General features: G+C 42.3%; 1 protein-coding gene across 4 annotated transcripts in view; it reads left to right on the top strand.

Moving 5' to 3' along the window:
- Positions 1-18363, top strand: part of PCSK5 (proprotein convertase subtilisin/kexin type 5) — a 455881-nt gene that overhangs the window by 290206 nt on the left and 147312 nt on the right. For 2 of the 4 annotated variants that reach the window (XM_046022868.1, XM_046022867.1), the window contains 4 exons: positions 3170-3254; positions 7257-7354; positions 7810-7939; positions 8538-8653. In XM_046022868.1, the coding sequence (XP_045878824.1) occupies positions 3170-3254; positions 7257-7354; positions 7810-7939; positions 8538-8653 (429 nt within the window). Of the gene's footprint in view, positions 1-3169; positions 3255-7256; positions 7355-7809; positions 7940-8537; positions 8654-11808; positions 14430-18363 lie in introns of those variants that run through there. The other 2 variants (XM_046022871.1, XM_046022869.1) reach the window with 2 other exon arrangements.

Raw genomic sequence — 18363 nt, 5'->3', positions numbered from 1 at the left:
GGCAACCTGGTGAATGGGAGAAGATATTTGCAAATGATGTATCTGATAAGGGGTTAATATCTAAAACCTATAAAGAACGTATACGACTCAACACCCAAAATACAATGCAATAAAAAAAAAATGGGCAGAGGATCTGAATAGAAGTTTTTCCAAAGAAGATACACAGATGGCCAACAGACATCTGAAAAGATGGTTAGCATCACTCATCATCGGGGAAGTGCTAATCAAAACCACAATGAGAGACCCCCCTCACACATTTTAGAATAGCTCTCAAGAAGGGACACTCGTCAGTATCAAGAAACAAGAAATTGGAATAAGTGTTGGCAAGGATGGAAAGAAAAGAGAACCTTGAGGCACTGCCGTGGGAATGTAAACTGCTGCAACCACAGTGGAAAACAGGGTGGCAGCTCCTCAAAAGATTCAAATCCAACGCCATAAAATCCAGAAATCCCACTATGGGGACTGACCCAAAGAATACAAAAATGCCAATTAAAAATAATATATGCACCCCTATGTTTATTGCTACATTATTTACAATAGCCAAGGTATGCAAGAAACCCAAGTGTTCACTGATAGGTGAATGGATAAAGGATTATCCATTCATCATATACACACACACAATGGAGTATTATTCAGCCATTAAAAAGAGTGAAACCCTGCTCTTTGCAACAACGTGCCTGAAGCTAGACAGTATAATGCTATTTGTGACAACATGGATGGAGCTACAGGGTATTAGGCTAAGTGAAATAAATCAGACTGAGAAAGACAAATACCATAGGATTTCCATGTAGGTGGAAGCAAACAAACAAACAAAGACCCTTAAATACAGAGAACAACTGGTTGTGGCCAGAGCAGAGGCGGATGGAGGGACGGGCAGAAAAGATAAAGGGGAGGTACGAAGTTCCGGTTATTAAATAAGGAAGTCACAGAAGTGAAAAGTACAGTTAGGCAGTATCGTCCATAGTACTGTAATAACACTGCACGGTGACAGATGGGGACTGCAGCCACTGTGGTCAACGGTGAGTAATATATGGAATCATCAAATCACTATATTCTATATCTGCAACTAATATAACATTGTTAATTATACTTCAACTTAGAAATGAATAATTTCCTACCAGGCAATACAAATCAAATTTGAGGGTTTTTTTCCACACAGAAATCTTTTGCAACAAACAAAAATCTGTAAATGGACACGTCACTTCACTTCAGGAGTCTGGGCTCTAATCAGTCATCATTAGGAAACAAACAAACAAAGGTACATTCACTGGAGAATTAAGTAACCCTTGGGCTTTCCTACCTGTGAGTGCTCCGGTAGCGCCCTTCTGCTTTATTTCTGAATTCTCGGTAACTAACAAGCATGTCACACCATGGTGCATGATGACGCTGATTACCTCCTGTTTCTGCACGGCCTAAGAAAGAAGAAGACTGAAGTTTAAATGAATAAGAGTTGTGTTTCAGAAATCAGGCAACAATTTTCTTAAGAAGTCAGAGTCCCTTGACTCAAAGGCAAGCATTTTTTCCAGAAGGCAAATGGAGTCTCACCTTACGGTGGGTAGGATTTCCGTGTAGTTCCTTTTCCCCCAAAATTTGGAACATGAGCTTCAACCTGATAAAGGAAAAATAAGAGTGGGAGGGGAGTGTGAGGGATCCCCAGAAATAAGCAGTATTTCTTGTAGAAAACATTCAAAATTCTATCCAGAAGGCGGAATCTTGGCAAAGAAGTTTGGTTTGAGATAGTGCATATCAGGATAGAGATAATTGAGTCAGTCGTGTCCCCAGAGCCTGGGACATTTGTAGTGAAGGAAGGCTGTTCAGACAGTGGCTTTGCTGATATGAGTGGTCTCTGCTTCTCTCTCCTTCTGTGTAACTGACTTTTGTTATATTTTCCTCCTGAAGACACAGTGATCATATATGATCATGACTGGTAATAATTACTGCCGACACATTGACAGTGCTTTCAAATTCATACAGTTCCCCTGAGTAATTTCATTATCCCCTCAAAATAGTTACCTGAAAGGTCAACATCACTGAGATGTCTGAGGAACAGAGAACAGAGATCCTGAACTTGGCCACCGGAAATACTAAAAGCAGAATTCAAATCTAGGTCCTTCGACTTCAGATCCTGTGCCGTGTCCGGGAATCTCAATGGCAGAGTTAAGGAAGACCATGTGGAGACTACCATAAGATTATAAAGGACTTCGTATTTCATGGGGAGGGGGCAGGGGAGGCTCAGACTTGAGAAAGGAAGTGGACCTTCAGGAGGTCCTTATAGGAATCCATTAAAGCAGTATTCCTCTATGGAACCTTGAAGAACACCAGCATTTAAGGAGTAGGTGGAGGAAAAGAAGCCTATGAACAAAGCTCATTCAATCCTACACATACACGTGGTTATAATTCACTTGCATCTCAGAGATGGTATTGAGAATCACCGTTTTTCACTATTGCAGAAGCATGCATTTGCCATTTTTTTCCAATGGGGATCGGTCTTTGGGGTTAAACAGGAAAACCATATTCATGGTGTATTTGTTTTAATCCAGTATATTTCTGTTCCCCAGAATAGAGACGTATCTGAGCTATAACAACATATCAATGTCCCAGCCACTACAGAGTATGCAACACTATTCTAGACAATACAAGAAATACATCATCAACCCCTGTTACCCTGCCGTCTTAAATGCAGATTCCCTTTTCTGGTGGCGTTCTTCAGAGCGGTCCTACACGCTGTGAGCATGGGGGCCCACCTTTCCATCCCAAAGCCCCAGACACGGCTTCTCAACCCTTACATCCTAGCATTGCCCCAGCGTCTTTGTTAGTGGGACTGTCATTGTCGGAAGTTAGGAAACCCCGCTTGGGAGAGAGAAAAAGAAGGGGGGGGGGGGAAGCCAATCAGCTATTCAACTAAGAAGTCAGTGGGCTACGGTTCCTTTGTCTGCAAAATGGAAGATGGGAGGCACTTCCCATCCTGCAGTTTCCTACCTTTGTTCGTTTTGCTGGAAAGTGATAGCAAACGTCTAGTGTGGGGCTGTTCGTGAAATATGTGTACTGTCGTGTACATCAGCAAACATCAGAACGTCTCCATCTGCTTTTATGGAATCCAATGGCCAACTGATTTATAACTGTTACTTTTGTGTGTATGTGTTGTGTTGTTTTGTTCTGTTTTTAACAGAGAAAAATCTTTGCCGGAAATGCAGTGAAAACTGCAAGACATGTACTGAATTCCACAACTGTACGGAATGCAGGGATGGGTTAAGGTAAGAGAGTGAAGGATCTTGTTAAGTCACACAGCCCAAGGAGTTTCTCAGTATAAACACAATATGTAAAAAAGTAATCCTTTTACCATCACCCTTGGTTTGACTCCCATTCAAACACCTGATTTGCTATTTGCATTATCTTTACCATTATACGTGAAAAATTGGATGCCATCTTCGCTAAGGGAGGTTCACACACCAAGGAAAATTCTCTTCAGAAAAGATGATACACATAAATAAAAACGGCTTTTTGAGAGGCTTTCTCAGTGCTTTTTGGCCAGCACAGCGGCCCCGTCAAGGATTAATGTGTAGGTAATACCAATGAATTATATTTAATCCTCCTGATTCATTCCTTTGATGGTCAGAAACTCTTCCCTTATCTGTATTATTCTCTCCATATAGCCAGTCATGCTCTTATCTTAAGAACCTCAGGCTTGGTCCCATTATGCTCCGGTATGCACATAGATTTAACACCTGGCGATGTTTTTCTGAACTGGATGACTTACTCATTGCTAAAGCCAGATACCTGATAGCTTCTGCAAGAGAACAAGACACAGGTCACATGAACTAGATAGCCCCTGGATTTCCACAGAGAAGGTCAGACCATCCTCTGTTGGGTAAGGAGTTGGACCCTGAGTTTGTAGAGAACTTGAAATCTGCTGCACGCAGATCTTTTTAAGTATTGAGAATACCTCTGTTTCTGCCTTTAATTGGCAAAGTGAACTCAGGAGGCTCCGGGCAGGTGATTCTTTATATTTAATATCAGAGCATCAGGGCACCTGGGTGGCTCAGTCAGTTAAGCATCTGCCTTCAGCTCAGGTCATGATCTTGGGGTCCTGGGATTGAACCAGAGGAGTCTGCTTCTCCCTCTCCCTCTGTCCCTCCCCACACTCATGCTCTGACTCTCTCTCTCTCAAATAAATAAATGAAACCTTAATCTAAATAAAAATGATATATATATTATATATATATAAATATATATTATATATATAAATATATATATATATAATATATTATATATATATAAATATATATATATTTTTTAACTCTGGGGTTTTTTCCATAAATGCATTCGGTAGTAATTGGCTTAGTACCTTTCATCTCAAGACTTCAGGCCTTGATAAATATCAGTCTAGTCAGCCCCCTAATTCTTTTTGGACAAGGAGCAGAGACAAGAAGGGAGACAAGGTAGATGGGGGCTCAAACCCTCTTCTATTAGTCAGCTGTGGGATCCTGGCCAAGTCACTGAGCCACTCTGAACTTCAGTTTTGTCATCTGTAAAATGAGATACTAACCCCCACATTTGCTGAATGATGAAAAGGATCAACTGTAAAGTACTTATTCCAATAACAGACACATAATTGGTCCTTGAGAAATAGATTATTTATGATTATTTTCTATACAGTTGATCCTTGCACAACTCAGGGATTAGGGGCCCAACCTCATACAGATGAAAACCGAGTATAAGTTTTAAGTCCTTAAGTTATTCTTAACTATGTAACTACCAATTACTATGGTTGAAAAGAAATCTTACAAATAACAGTCAAGTAACACATTTGTGTTCTATGTATTCTACACTGTATTCTTACAAGAAAGTAAGCCTAGAGAAGAGAAGTGTTAGGAAAATTATAAAGAAAATACATTTAGAGTACTGTATTTATAAAAAAAAAAAATCCACTTAGAAGTGGGCTCATGCAGTTCAAACCCATGTTGTTCAAGAGTTCAGTCAACTGCAGTTCTTAGGGAACATTTTACGGAGTTCATTAACCAGCGCTCTCCAGTGGAAATACGAGAGCCCTGTATGTTCATTTTATTTCAAAAATTCCAGTAGCCACATTAAAGGAAGTAAAAAGATACGGGTAACATTTAAGAAAATATTAATCAAATGTATCCAAAATATTATTGTTTTACTATGTAATCAATATAAAAGACATAGCGAGATGTTTTACATTCTTTTTTGTTGTTATACCAAAATCTGGTGTGCATTTGATCCCAGAAAGCACAATGCACATCTCAACTTGGACAGTAATTTTTTATGAGAAATACTTGCTCTGTAACTGGATTTTACAAAATTCAGTCAAAGGAGATTTTATATAGCCAGCTTTGTGCCAAACTTACTCAGTTTTGCCAGTAACTGAACCGAGGGCCAATTTGTAAAATGTAGACCGAAATTAACTAAAACTAAATAAAGTTTAAAGTCCCATTCCTGGGCCATACTAACCACATTTTTAAGTGCTCGGAAGCCACAGGCACCGAAGCATGTGGGACAGCACAATTCCAACCCAGCTAATGGATCACAGAAAGAACCCAGTTGTCCCCTGTGCCAGGCAGGTTAGCCACGCCACCGCTGTATTTTGGAAGCACCGGAAAGCTTCGGGGTACACACAGTGCCTGCTCTCTATTGTACAACCCAATTACATTCATTCCCTCCTCACATAACACAGCCTCTCTCTTAACACATGCTAACCTCAGAAGGAATGCCCTTTACCAGAAAAATGAGGCAGCTTTTTTTTTCGACTTTGATAAATTTTTTGGTGGTCCTATTGCCTCCCACAAAAGGATACTTTTGATACACTGTCCTTTTTTCCAGTTCCATGGGAAGGGCAGTGATTTTCTCTTACCGGCTCTTTAAATGACATCGCTCCCTGGCCAGTCAGGTCTGTGAATGGAGCACACTTTGAGTTACGCTGTCCTCTGTGTTCTTGAGACTCCCTGCCCTTTCCTTAGAGGCTTTGAGGGCTATTTTGCCTCAAGAGACCTATTATTTAAATTATTATTACTATCATCATTGTTTAAAGAGTGGCTAAGAACAAACAGAAATACATACACATAAAACGCTGGAAGGAAGTGCGTTAAAATGTTAACAGGACTGTTTGGGATCTGTTTTTATCTGTTTTTGTTCTTTCCAATAGAGAAAAATAAATTCTACTTTTCCAAGTTAGTGTGATCCAAATACAAAGCACGGTTGACTAAGATGTGCACTGGAACAATATAGAATCTTGGAGAATAAAAACCATTTGAACCTGTTGCTTAGATAAAAACCATTGAACCTGTTGCTTAGATAACCATCTTGTAGGATCTCTTTGGTGACATAGGATTACAGGTGCTAATCTGTGGCTGCAATCACACTATTGATTCAGTGAGCAGTATTTGTAGATTAAAGGTCCTAAATTCTGTTTTTTTAATTTTAAGAACTGATCTATTCACTATGAAAACTATCATAATTGATATTAGAAAAGAGAAAAAAATACACATTCCTCATTCAACATTCTGGCAACTGTAATAGATACCAAGAGCGCCAGAAAGAGAAAAATAGGGTAGAGAGAACACTTGGAAACAATAATCCAATTAAGAAAAGTTGGGATGTTTGGGAATCAGCTGTATAGGCAGGTCATTTTACAACATTATTCATTAGCATTTAAAATAGATCAGGAAATAGAGGCAAAGTATATTACAGTCGTGTGGTTCTGATGGGAACCAGCAGAAGAACTAAAACCAGAAATAGAAACAAAAGTAGCTACTCCCAGGAGGGTGGGCTAGCTAGAGATCACTGTGCCCTTTAATCAGCTGGAACTCATGTTACCCGGTGTTCCTACTGCATTTTATAATAACAAAACAACTTTTATTACATCATAGGGCTGGCTATCAGAGTTGTCAGGCGTATTGCTAGGTAATGAGTTTTGTGAGTAAGATCCTTTTAAGAACCCCCGGGGGGGGGGGGGGGGTGTTAAGGTGCAGAGCAAAGAAGAGAGGCGCCGGCCAGCCTGACGATGAAGAAAACAGGCCACGAAGCTCGGAGCACGCATACAGGCTAGAGACATCATCACAGGCACAGAGCAGCAGGATAGGCACCGGGAAGGAGAACAGAAGGGGTGCGCAGCGATTTCCCCTGCTTGGAAACTTGGCCAAGCCATGGGTCTTGGGGAGGGGCAGCAGCATTACATAGGGAGCCGTGGAGTCCTGACCTCGTTGCTTGGATCACAGCGTCCGTGTGTCTGTCTTCAGCCTGCAGGGGTCCCAGTGCTCCGTCGCCTGCGAGGACGGCCAGTACTTCAACGGCCACGACTGCCAGCCCTGTCACCGCTTCTGTGCCGCCTGTGCTGGTATCTTGTCCCCCATCCTGTGGTTTTTTTCCTCTGGCTCTGTTTTGGCGCCTGTTGCCCTGGCGTCAGCCGTCACTCCCGCAGCCCCACCAGATAGTGTTAAAGTAAATGCCGGAGAAACCCAGTTCTCCTCCAGGACTCCTGCCTGGATTCTCAGAACACCAGCCGCGGGCATTCCTTCCCTGGTGCGACACGGACACATGCCCGGGAGACCGCCTCCTCCTTCCGAGGGCATCTGATGGTCTTGGCAAATGGGTTCAATTTAAACGGGGAGTGAGTGGTGTTTTGTTTTTTCCCCACAGAATGTGAGGGAAAGCACAAAACGAAATTATGACTCTTAAAATGGCAACGTATTCATGCCCTTGTCACCAACCACGCAGGCTGCAGCCCGCAGCCCATCCTGCGAGCTGTTCTGAGATTGTGTCTCTGTTTCCTGCCTTTATCTTGCTTTCAAGGGCCGGGCGTGGAGGCTTGCAGCAGCTGCGCCGAAGCCTACTTCATGGAGGACGGGCGCTGCGTGCAGACCTGTAGCCTCAGCTACTACTTGGACCGCTCGGCAGAGAACGGACACAAATCCTGCAAGAAGTAAGTGCTCCGCGCCTTCCGCAGAGCCCGGGTACGCCGGCCTCCTTGCCAGACCCAAACAGTTACTATGCTGACAGGACTTTCCAGATTTTTCCTATGGACTCTGCCCTGCAGCTTTTACCCAGCCTCTCTCGAATGCTTTGTTTCCCTCCCAGGAGCACTTTAAAAAACCTTTTAAAGTTGGGGCGCCTGGGTGGCTCAGTGGGTTAAGCCTCTGCCTGCAGCTCAGGTCATGATCCCTGCATCCTGGGATTGAGCCCCACATCGGGCTCTCTGCTCAGCAGGGAGCCTGCGTCCCCCTCTCTCTCTGCCCGCCTCTCTGCCTACTTGTGATCTGTCAAATAAATAAATAAAATCTTTAAAAAATTAAATAAAACCTTTAAAGTAATATTTTGGTTTCAAGTACAATGCGTTCTCCCATTTAAAATCCGTCTGCCTGCTGGGCTTTAATGTCGGCAAAGGTAGCAATTACAGTAACAAGACGCTTCTGGGTCATCTTCCAAGGGGGAATTAAATTTAAAACGTCCGTAAGAGGTGGGTAGCAAACGTCTTTTCTCATGCCTGACGTGAAAACACGAACTGTACGTTTTCCCCATAGATGTGATGCTAGCTGCCTGACGTGCAACGGTCCGGGCTTTAAGAACTGTACGAGCTGCCTCAGCGGGTATCTCTTAGACTTAGGGACATGTCAGATGGGAGCCATCTGCAAGGACGGTGAGTACAGACTGTTCCTTTCCAGCCTCTGAACACAGGCTCCTCGTTTTCTGTTGAGATCTGGTATATTTCCACACAAACTATCAAGCATGAGTCAGCTAGAATGTGCCCAGTATCTTGCTGGCATTCAAGCATCTTGAACTCACACCCTTGGGGGGTTTTGGTTTGGGTTTATTTTTTTTTAATTAAAAGTCACCTGTAGTTCCACTGGCCAAGATGGCCCTAGTTACGTTTGTTTGTTTGTTTGTTTAATTAGCAAACCTTGTGGGTTTAACTTTAGAGTTTCAGGGGTCACAGCAAAATTAAGCAGAAAGTACAGAGATCTCCTATATATGCCGACTGCCCTCCTGCAACACACAGACACAGACACACACACACACACACACACACACACACACACACACCCTCCCCCACTATTAGCATCCTACATCAGACTAGTTACATTTGTTATCATCAGTGAACTTTCACTGACATCCCATTATCACCCAAAGCTCATGGTTCACATCAAGGTTCCCTCATGGTGATGTACATTCTATGAGTTTGGACAAATGAAGAAGGATACATATCCACCACTGTAATAATCATACAGGACACTTTCACTGCCCTAAAAAGCCTATGTGCTCCGCCTTTCCCTCCCTCCCATCCCCCCACCCCAGAACCTATTTTTTTTACTGTCTCCGTAGATTTACCTTTTCCATAATGCCATATTCTTGGAATATAATAGGCAACATTTCCTAATTAGTTTTTTCATGTGTGTCTTTCCCGTCTCTCGCCATATGTACTTTTGACCAGATTTTTTAAAATACCATGTACATGGAGGTTTGTATCCTGCTTTTTGTCCTAAGTGTTAGACACAAACATCATCCTATGTTTAAAAAGTCCTCAGAACCTTCATTTTTAATTACAGCATAAAATTCTATCACGTGAAGATGCCAGTTTATTGCCACTCTTTTTTGGATTACTTAAATTTTTGACAAGTAAATTGTAATCAAATGGTACCTGAATCTTTCATTCAACCTGAGGCAAGGAATTAATGATAGACCCAATGTAGAACTTAAGACTTCTAAACGTTGGTCCTTTTTTTTTTTTTTTCTTTGCATACGTGGTTCTCAACCAAAATGCCAGGACCACACACCTTCCCTCAAGATTCCTGGGAAATTGGTCTGAGGGTGCTATCTAAGTATGGATATTTTTAGAAACTTCTCAAGTGTTTCTGATGTGCAGCCAGATTTGGGAATCTTTGACTTACTCCATTCCCCCTGACAATCTGACAAATGCCAAATTCTCTGTTTTCTAGCCTCAGCTTCCCCATTTATAACCGAATGTAGCTAAATTATTCCAACTTTAACATTCTGTGAACTTTGAGTCTCGGTATAATTCACACAGAGGGGGCCCTAAAATTTGAGTCTGGACTTTATGCAGACACACATCTCAGTGACCTAGAAAGACATCATTTTGAACCACTGTTATTTTTAAGTACCTTCTGATTGTTCGAAAATAGAATAATAAAAAAACTCTGTACTTGGAATAGTCTTCCTGGACAAGGGCATTTCCCTTGGTTTATTCTCTGCCTTCCTTTGAATGGGCCCTCTTCTAGAAATTTCACAAGAGGTAGAACAGTGCTGTAGTTGGGAGAGTATGGATTCAGGAGTCAGAAGGCTATCGTTCCTTTCTGGGCTCCAGGTCTTGGGCAGGTGATAAACTTCTCTGGGCCTCGCTTCCCTCCTCTATAAAAATGAGGAGGCTAATACCACTGACCTTGTACGGTCATTCTAAAACTTTCTGTGAGGGATTTCAAAAAGACATCCAAAAGAATGGGGCATATGATGAGACGTGTAGAGCATCATAGGTGACTTTGCGTCTTCATGGCTTCTTGGCCATAGGATTGGTCCAGCAGGGATGGGCCAGACCCACTCAGGCTCTGTGTTCTCACCACACAGCGCAGGGATACGGGGTTGGGATGATGGCACTTCAGGGACCATGTAAGTATCACTTTTTACTTAAAAACATGGTACCGTAGCTGGATCTGACCAGAATTTTAAGTTGGTGACAGCAAACAGGAAGATTTTCTAGACTCAGAAGATCCACAGACACTTGAAATTTTCACCCCCAGCACTTGGTGCCAGGCATGGCCACATCTGTGATGCTTTAACTGCCTTCTCTAAACCATGCTAAACCTGGGATAAGTTATGCCAGATGGCATGCTGGTAGAAGGGGTGCGTCCAGGATTGTGGGCAAGAGTAGAGAATGAAGAACCGTCTCTTGTAATGAGCCCATTTTAGGTCAGCCAAATCACGAAATCACCGATGGCTCACCAGGCTTTTCAAATCAAGTAGCAATTGCATTTATGAGTTTGTGATTTATTCTCTTTCAACTGTCATATTTCAATGATTCTAAGACATACCTTTTTTTTTTTAACATTTTAACATCCCTGAAATCAAATGCATCTTATAATTTATGGCAGCTTGCAGCCACTTTTGTCCGCTAGGTTGATGTGACACAGCTGTCCTTGCCTGTGACTTTGTCACGGACTTAGGTACATGGTTACTACTTCTTGTGTTGAACTATAGTTTGGGATAGTTTCAAATAATTGTTTAATAATCAAAGGAAGAGTTTCTTTATAAGCACAGCAACAAAACAGCCTGTTATAGAACTAATATTTAATATTTCCATAAGCATAACATTAATATTCTAATTGAGGAGACTCTTGGGTCACCATGTAATAAGATGCGTGAAGCACGTTCTTTTCTCAATAGTATGTAAAATAATGGTGCATCTTAAATCCAGTGTCTTGGACTCAATGAAATATAGTATAAATGACTGTATACTCTCTGCTGGAGGTAATTCTGAGAAGACAAATTCCTTGCTTATATTGTTATTGATTTCTAATTTATTCTTTTTTTCGAAACTTTTTTCCTTTCGTAAATGGACACCAATCACATCCACCACTGGACCGCAATCTCTCTCCTTGAAAAACAATGCTGTTGACTGAAATCACTTTGCGTGGACCCAATTTCCTCCTTGTTGACTGCTCCTCAATGATCTCTTCCAATCCCCCCATCTGCCTCTCTGGCCAATCAAAACCTTCTTCCACGTGTACATCATGCTGCCCTCGTCCTCACCTCCCCCTCTGTCTTGCTGACTTCCTGGAAAAGCAACGGAAGAGTCCTGGGCCGAAGGAGGCTTCTGTATGCTAGTGAAAAAGAACAATCTGTGCCAGAGGAAGGTTCTTCAACAACTTTGCTGCAAAACATGTACATTCCAAGGCTGAGTGGCCATCTTAGATTTCTCTGTTCCTGTAGACTTATAGATTACTCCATATTATTATTAAAAAGAAAAAAAAAGAAAAAAAAAGCAAGCCACCTCTCTCTTTTTCGCTCTCTTTTTCTCTCTCTAATTTGTGCAGGGAGATGGTGAACTGTTTCGTCAGAACTTAAATGGAAAAAAAAAAAAATAAACCTACAACAAGCCTACCTTTTATACCTGGGTGTTTAGTGCTAAACAGCCAGAACCACAGAGACAGTATTGTATGACCAAAGCATTTGATGCCAAAATTTGACGTTAAAGTAATGATTTGATTTCCTGCCCTGATTTTGAAGGTCCATTTTTTTCCCCTTTACATTTACTTGCTTGTTTCCCCTTTGAGACGCCTAAAAATACCTTTCAAAAACATCACAAGAGCAGACATAGATCAAAATCAAAGAGAAAGCTCTTGCATCTGTCATTTTTCATGCTTGAGTCCACCGTTGGGGAAATGACAGCAAAGCGGACCTAAGGGCATTAAGAACATCCCTCAGAGTTGTATTCAATGTCGTTCGTCTTAGTTTTTCACAGTTGAACATTGGTCCTTTCCACACATAATTTACTTCATGCATTATGTGCTGGTTTTGGCATTATACTCACTTGAGAAGTCTGCTGCACTGGTTTCATCAGATAGACTTGCTGCTATTGGCCTTGGCTTTGCAGATTGGGTTATTTTACACACAGCTGGTCAAATGGGATCACTCCGCATAGTCAGATTGGTGATGGACAGAATACAAAGTTACACAAGATAGCTGGGCCTCATCCAGCTCCCCTGAAATCTGGAGTGTTCACTTTGTAGACCCTGCACAATCTCCTGGTGCTATACGGCCATTATCCCCATAGCATTTTTTTTTAAGTCCATCAGAAATTCCATTTGTTGTGATGGGAAGCATTTTGGATATGGTGCGGGAAATTTCTTCCTGGAGTCAAGTTTCTAAAAGGTCCTGTATTTTTTAAGAAATGGAATTATTTAAATAATATTTAAGCTCGTGCCCAAATCGGCCGGGCAACGTTTTTCAATGGTGCTTATTAGAAGTTTTATCATTTTGTCATGTTCAGAAAATAAAACTGGAAATTGAAGATGGGTGGCATGATTGTACCCTCCTGGTTCTGTTATTTCCCATTCCTCTGTCCCTCTATAACTGTGCTATGATACATCTGTCCACTGGATGTCAATGAGATCGTCTGTTTCCTTGGAAATATCCTCACCGATTTTCTACAACTCTTAAGTACATCCTGGAATCTAGCACACTGAATTATGTGAAAACTATTTTGGATCAGTGGTTAAAAATGATGCCTGATCTTTTTACTGATTCTGAGTTTCTTTATTTAGGGAAGGATAGACTCATATTAGTTTTCTTCACTTTTCATATCAAAACTCCATTGGTGACCTCATTTTCTTTGGGAGTGACCGGCCATCTTGCAGGCTTGATGCTGTGAGAGCCTCACTTCCCAGATGTCACTGGCTTCACAGCTGAGAACAGGGATGATATCAGTAGGGATTATTGGGGGAAGGAGCTGGGAAGTGGATGCTAAGATCCCCACCCAAACAACAAGCTAGGGAAAAGCTTACCTTGAAAATATTCATTCCTAGGCATCAAAGTTAAAGTCTAACCTAAGATGAATAATTTGAGTCTAATGGCCCTCTTTAATAGCATTATAGTAACACTGAGTCACAGAACGATTCATCAGTAGGGACTCCATTGATTTTGCTGAGCAACTTTCATTTTCCTAACACCGCAGGTCCTTCTGACCTGAAGAAAGTAAGTTAATCCAGGGGATGGCAGGCAAATAGAGTCTCACACTTCTCTTCACAGTCTCTAAATGGACAAATTTAAGTGCAAGCCGAAAGCAAAGTCAAGCAGATGGCAAGACCAGATTTGCCTGCAAAGGAATCCATTTGACTGAACCAGCCCATACTAGATGAGGCACAAAGTTACTACGATAGGAAAGATAAAAAATGACGTCTGTGTTCTTAGACAAATAACCATCAACAATGTCAGCCAAATTCACCGAGGTCCACCAATGTGTGTTCCATTCCCACCGACCATGCAGGCGCACATCATGGAAATACTGGGTTAACTACTAGTGTGTTACTGCCTCGTTTATCTACAGAATATTATTAACTAGGACATAATGCTTTCAAAGTTTAAGTTAATGTTATATATTATGTATAAATATATATATTCATAATGAGATATATGTAATGGATAGTACAAAGTTTGGAGACTTAACAAATGCTCTAACCTTCTGGAGACAAAAGTCCTATCTTCTGTTTTCTTTTGTCTTTTTTATTCTTAATTAGTGATCCACTGTTAAATCCAAATCCACTTTTACTGAAAAATACTGTACATGTGTAAAATGTTCAGTTGTTTTTTTGTAAAATATAGTAGAATGGTTGTAATTGATACTGGCCAAAATCAATGTTATTCCATATTTTATTTTTTCTATTAAATTAACCTAAGTTCCTGTTTATCTGATCTGTTCCTACCCATGTGTAAACATCTCTGAAAGGGTGAGATAAGGAGAACCTTCTGTTTTCACACAGAAGCCCAATACGAAGGAAAGGATGGAAGGGAAGGGAGCATCTAAATAAAGTTGGAAAGGCAAGGGTGAGCAGAGGACACAGTGGAAAAGGAGAGACAAAGTAAGAGCGGTCTAAGAAAGGAAGAGGTTAGAGTTGGTCCTGAGTGAAGGTTATCTCCCATTTTTAGAAAGCAAGTGGAAAGAAAGATCTATAAAAGCTTGGCGCACTGGTTAGCAGATCATACAGAAGCCAGCCCCAGGGTCTGGACCATCTGGGCTCTTGCCCTGTGCTTCCCCCAGGATATGGACCGCTGCACACTCACTAGTGGGTGTCTGGAGGGGTGGGGACCAAGGGACTGTGCATGAGGTGGTGGGGTTGGGGCGTGAAAGCTGTTGAAAGGGGAGAAGACTTTGTTCAATTTGCTGATATCCTGTGTGAAATTGACAGTGGTGTAGCCCAGGTGCCTCGAAGCTAACTTGGTCTAAAATGTCCAGTCCGTGCCACAGCGTGGGACTGTGTCGTTGGCAAAGACCCACCGTGGATTACAGATCTTTGCGAACCCTGCGTGTGAAGCAGGCACTAGCTCTGAAGGTTCAGTGCCCCCTGCCTTTTGGGAAGAGAAATGAGAAATCAGTGCGAGCGACATTGAAATTGAACTCCAAAGAGGTTTAGAGATCTAGGGCTACAAAATGGTGTAAGAGAGAGCCTCTGCTGTCGTGAAACCCCATTCTGAGGATGGGGGCGGGGACTAATTGTACTGAACTCTTAGTATGTACAGCACAATGAGGGAATATAGAGTATATGCATACTGATGTAAATTCTCTTACTTCTCACAAAAACTCTAAAGCAAAGTATGCTCAGTTTGCAAACTATCACTACTTTCTGTCTACAAACCGGAAAGCTGAGGCAGATGGGCTTGGAATAGGTTGACTGGGATTACACAACCAGACAGAACAATAAAAACAAAGCTTAGCAGTAAGACGATTAACATTCGTGAATTCTAAGTCTGAGATGAATGGGACACTGACTTGTCAGGTTCAGGCCGGCAGAAATTCCTTTGAACTGAACTGGTCAAGGCAAGTGTCGTGGAGTAGTGGAACTAGGACTGGTTCTGGAGCTAGGCAGCCAAGGCCTAACTAAGAGATGGGACGAGAGCAGGGGGAACATCACCAGTGAACTTCCTACGGAAGAGAGGGTTCAGGGAAGCAAGTCAGCTGTCCTAATGGTTTAATCTACTTGCTACAAAGAACAGTGACTCAACATCCAACAGATTAGTCAGGAAAGGTTTACATTTCCATGCTTTCCAAAAAATAAGTAGTGTGCCCGTCCTCAGCCCCCACACCCTGGCAGACCCTGCCAATCGCCAGTGTCCAACGACAATGGATCAGACCTGCCTCCCTTTTCAGCCCAGGGCTGGGGGCTTCGCCTCACGCTGCTGAGCTCTTCTACCGGACTCAGCGTTTGCCACTCAACACTCTACTCTTCATTGTGAGGAACCTGCCAGTTGTGTACAAGTGAGTATCAGGCAGTGAAAGTAGAAGCGGGCATGTGTCCTTAACTCTGTTTCTGTCACCCTTCAGCTTCACACAAAGAGAAATGGCAGACAGCAGCCTGATACGTTTGGAGAAAATTGGAGGCGACGTTACACTACGGCCTGCCTAGCGCAACACTCCCTCCTCCTTCCACCCTCTAACCCAAAATGGTAGAGGGAACTCGAAGGCCAGCGGCAGCTGGGCCCTGGGCCCCAAATCAGTATATGTCAAAGACAGAAAGCAATAACCCGCTTCTGGGTGACTGCCATGTCCAAATGTTATTTTTGTGGCAAATCCATAAAATCCAAAGTTCTCTGCAGGATACTCCGGAGCCACTGACAAATTTAGAGGGGCACAGCCAAGCGGGACTTAATGTCGCTGTGGCTCATAGGAGCTGCTTGGCATTAGAGGCGGCGCTGTGATGCATACCATCTTGTCTCCTCTTCATCGTGAGAGGTGGACATCTGGCCCGGAGTCAATTCGTGGGCAAGAAGGATGCGTTGGGCAGCATCACAGAGTCTCAGAGGGCCAGTCTGGGACCCGGGAATGCCAGCAGCTCCTTTCCACTCCAACTGCAAAGGACTTAGAAGGATGTTTGTCTTCTTACTGACGCATTTTCTCACAAGGTCTTCCTCCACCCGAGACAAATCTGAGGGCCAGTTGTTGCTTTTTCAAAGCCAGGGATCAAGCAACAAAAGATACGTTGCATCCCTGCTTTGAAAAATTCCCAGAAACATTTCCTGGGGCCTAAAGTGTATGATCTTTATTATTATTATTATTATTATTATTATTATTATTATTATTATTATTGGAAAGAATACATGATTTTAAGAATCTAATATTTTAAGGCAGACTGAGTTTTACTGAAATTGCTTTAATTTGGCCCAATTCACTCAGAGGCGGATGGAGATTAACCTCCTGTTGCAAAATGCACAGCTAGTGAAGGGTGTGGTTGGGAATGGATCCCACGTCAACCTGCACAAAGCTGCCTCCTTGTCAAGAATGCTGGAGGAAAACACTAAGTCCATGTTACACATACTGCAAGGCAGGGGTTAAGAGCCCTTTCTTGACTACAGGTAGAAGACCCACTGGCTCCCCTGACTTGGCTTTTTCCTCTTTATGAGCTCAGCTTAATTGCTTCCATGAACAGGAAGTCCCTGTCATATACAAGCTCTGAGGTCCTTCTTGCCCTCTACAAGCTGATAGCCTAATGGGTGGCACAGACACAAAAACACATGATTGTAATAGGAAGCTATTTAAGTGCCTTTAAAAGGGCATAAAAATATCATGGGGGCAGTCTAGTCGAGCAACCTCACTTTCCCAATTAAGTGCTAAATGTTCCCTACCCTTGCATGAGAAGTTTCTTAGGGCTTCCAAAAATAGCACGCTGCATTAAAAATACAGTTACCTCTGAAATGTGCAAAATCAGATGAGGTTTTCACTAAATGTCTACTAAATGCAACATGTCAAACTAGTCAGTTGCAACTCAGCTCTTAAGGAACCACATAGAATTAAATTTAATGTAGGATAAAGGTGAATTTTAATACGTATGACATGATATAGGACCTACAGAGGCAGGAGAACCTAGGAACTGTTGGGATCTTAATATAACCCTGCAAAGGAGGTAGAAATTCACTATTCATGCTGGGGGTGGGGAATCATATATACACATATACTATATATATATTCCTGCTCACTTCCCTGCTTCCCTCAGATTTCTACCTGTAGTTCCAAATAGCTACGGGACATTGCCCTTCAGATAGCTAACAGGCATCTCAAAATTAACATGTCCAAAGCAGACTTCGGACTGCTTAATCTCCCAAATATTATCTCCAAATGTCTCCCACCCCACAAATGGCATTACAACCCATTATTACAACCCAGTTGCTCAAATCCAAAACCTATTAAGTCTTCTTTTTTTCGCCCCCAAATCCAATCCGTTAGTAGAGCCCCAATAACCACACCTTCGCCATAAATCTCTCAATGGCCCACAGTTGCCATTCTGGGTCATCCTCTCCATCTAGGACTACTGCAGAAGCCTCCCAACTGGGCTTCCTGCTCCTTTCCCCTCCTTTCTTTTTCTGTCCTGTCCCAGCCCCTCTCCACAGAGCCAACAGCACTATCACCAACACAAAATCTGATTGCTCCCCTTTCTACCTATTTGCTCAGGATCAAATCTGAGCTCCTTACTTGAGATCTTTCTCATCTCTTCTCATACCCCTTCTCCCTTGCCAATCTTGTTCCAATCATAACAACTTTCTGTTCTTCCAACAAAACTAACATGTTTGTGCATCAAGACCCCTGCCCTTCACATGGGCTGGTTTCTTCTCACCCAGCAGGTCTTAGTT

This window comes from Meles meles, chromosome 11, assembly GCF_922984935.1.
Source record: "Meles meles chromosome 11, mMelMel3.1 paternal haplotype, whole genome shotgun sequence".
Lineage (NCBI taxonomy): Eukaryota > Metazoa > Chordata > Mammalia > Carnivora > Mustelidae > Meles > Meles meles.
This window is presented reverse-complemented; position numbering and strand designations above follow the sequence as displayed.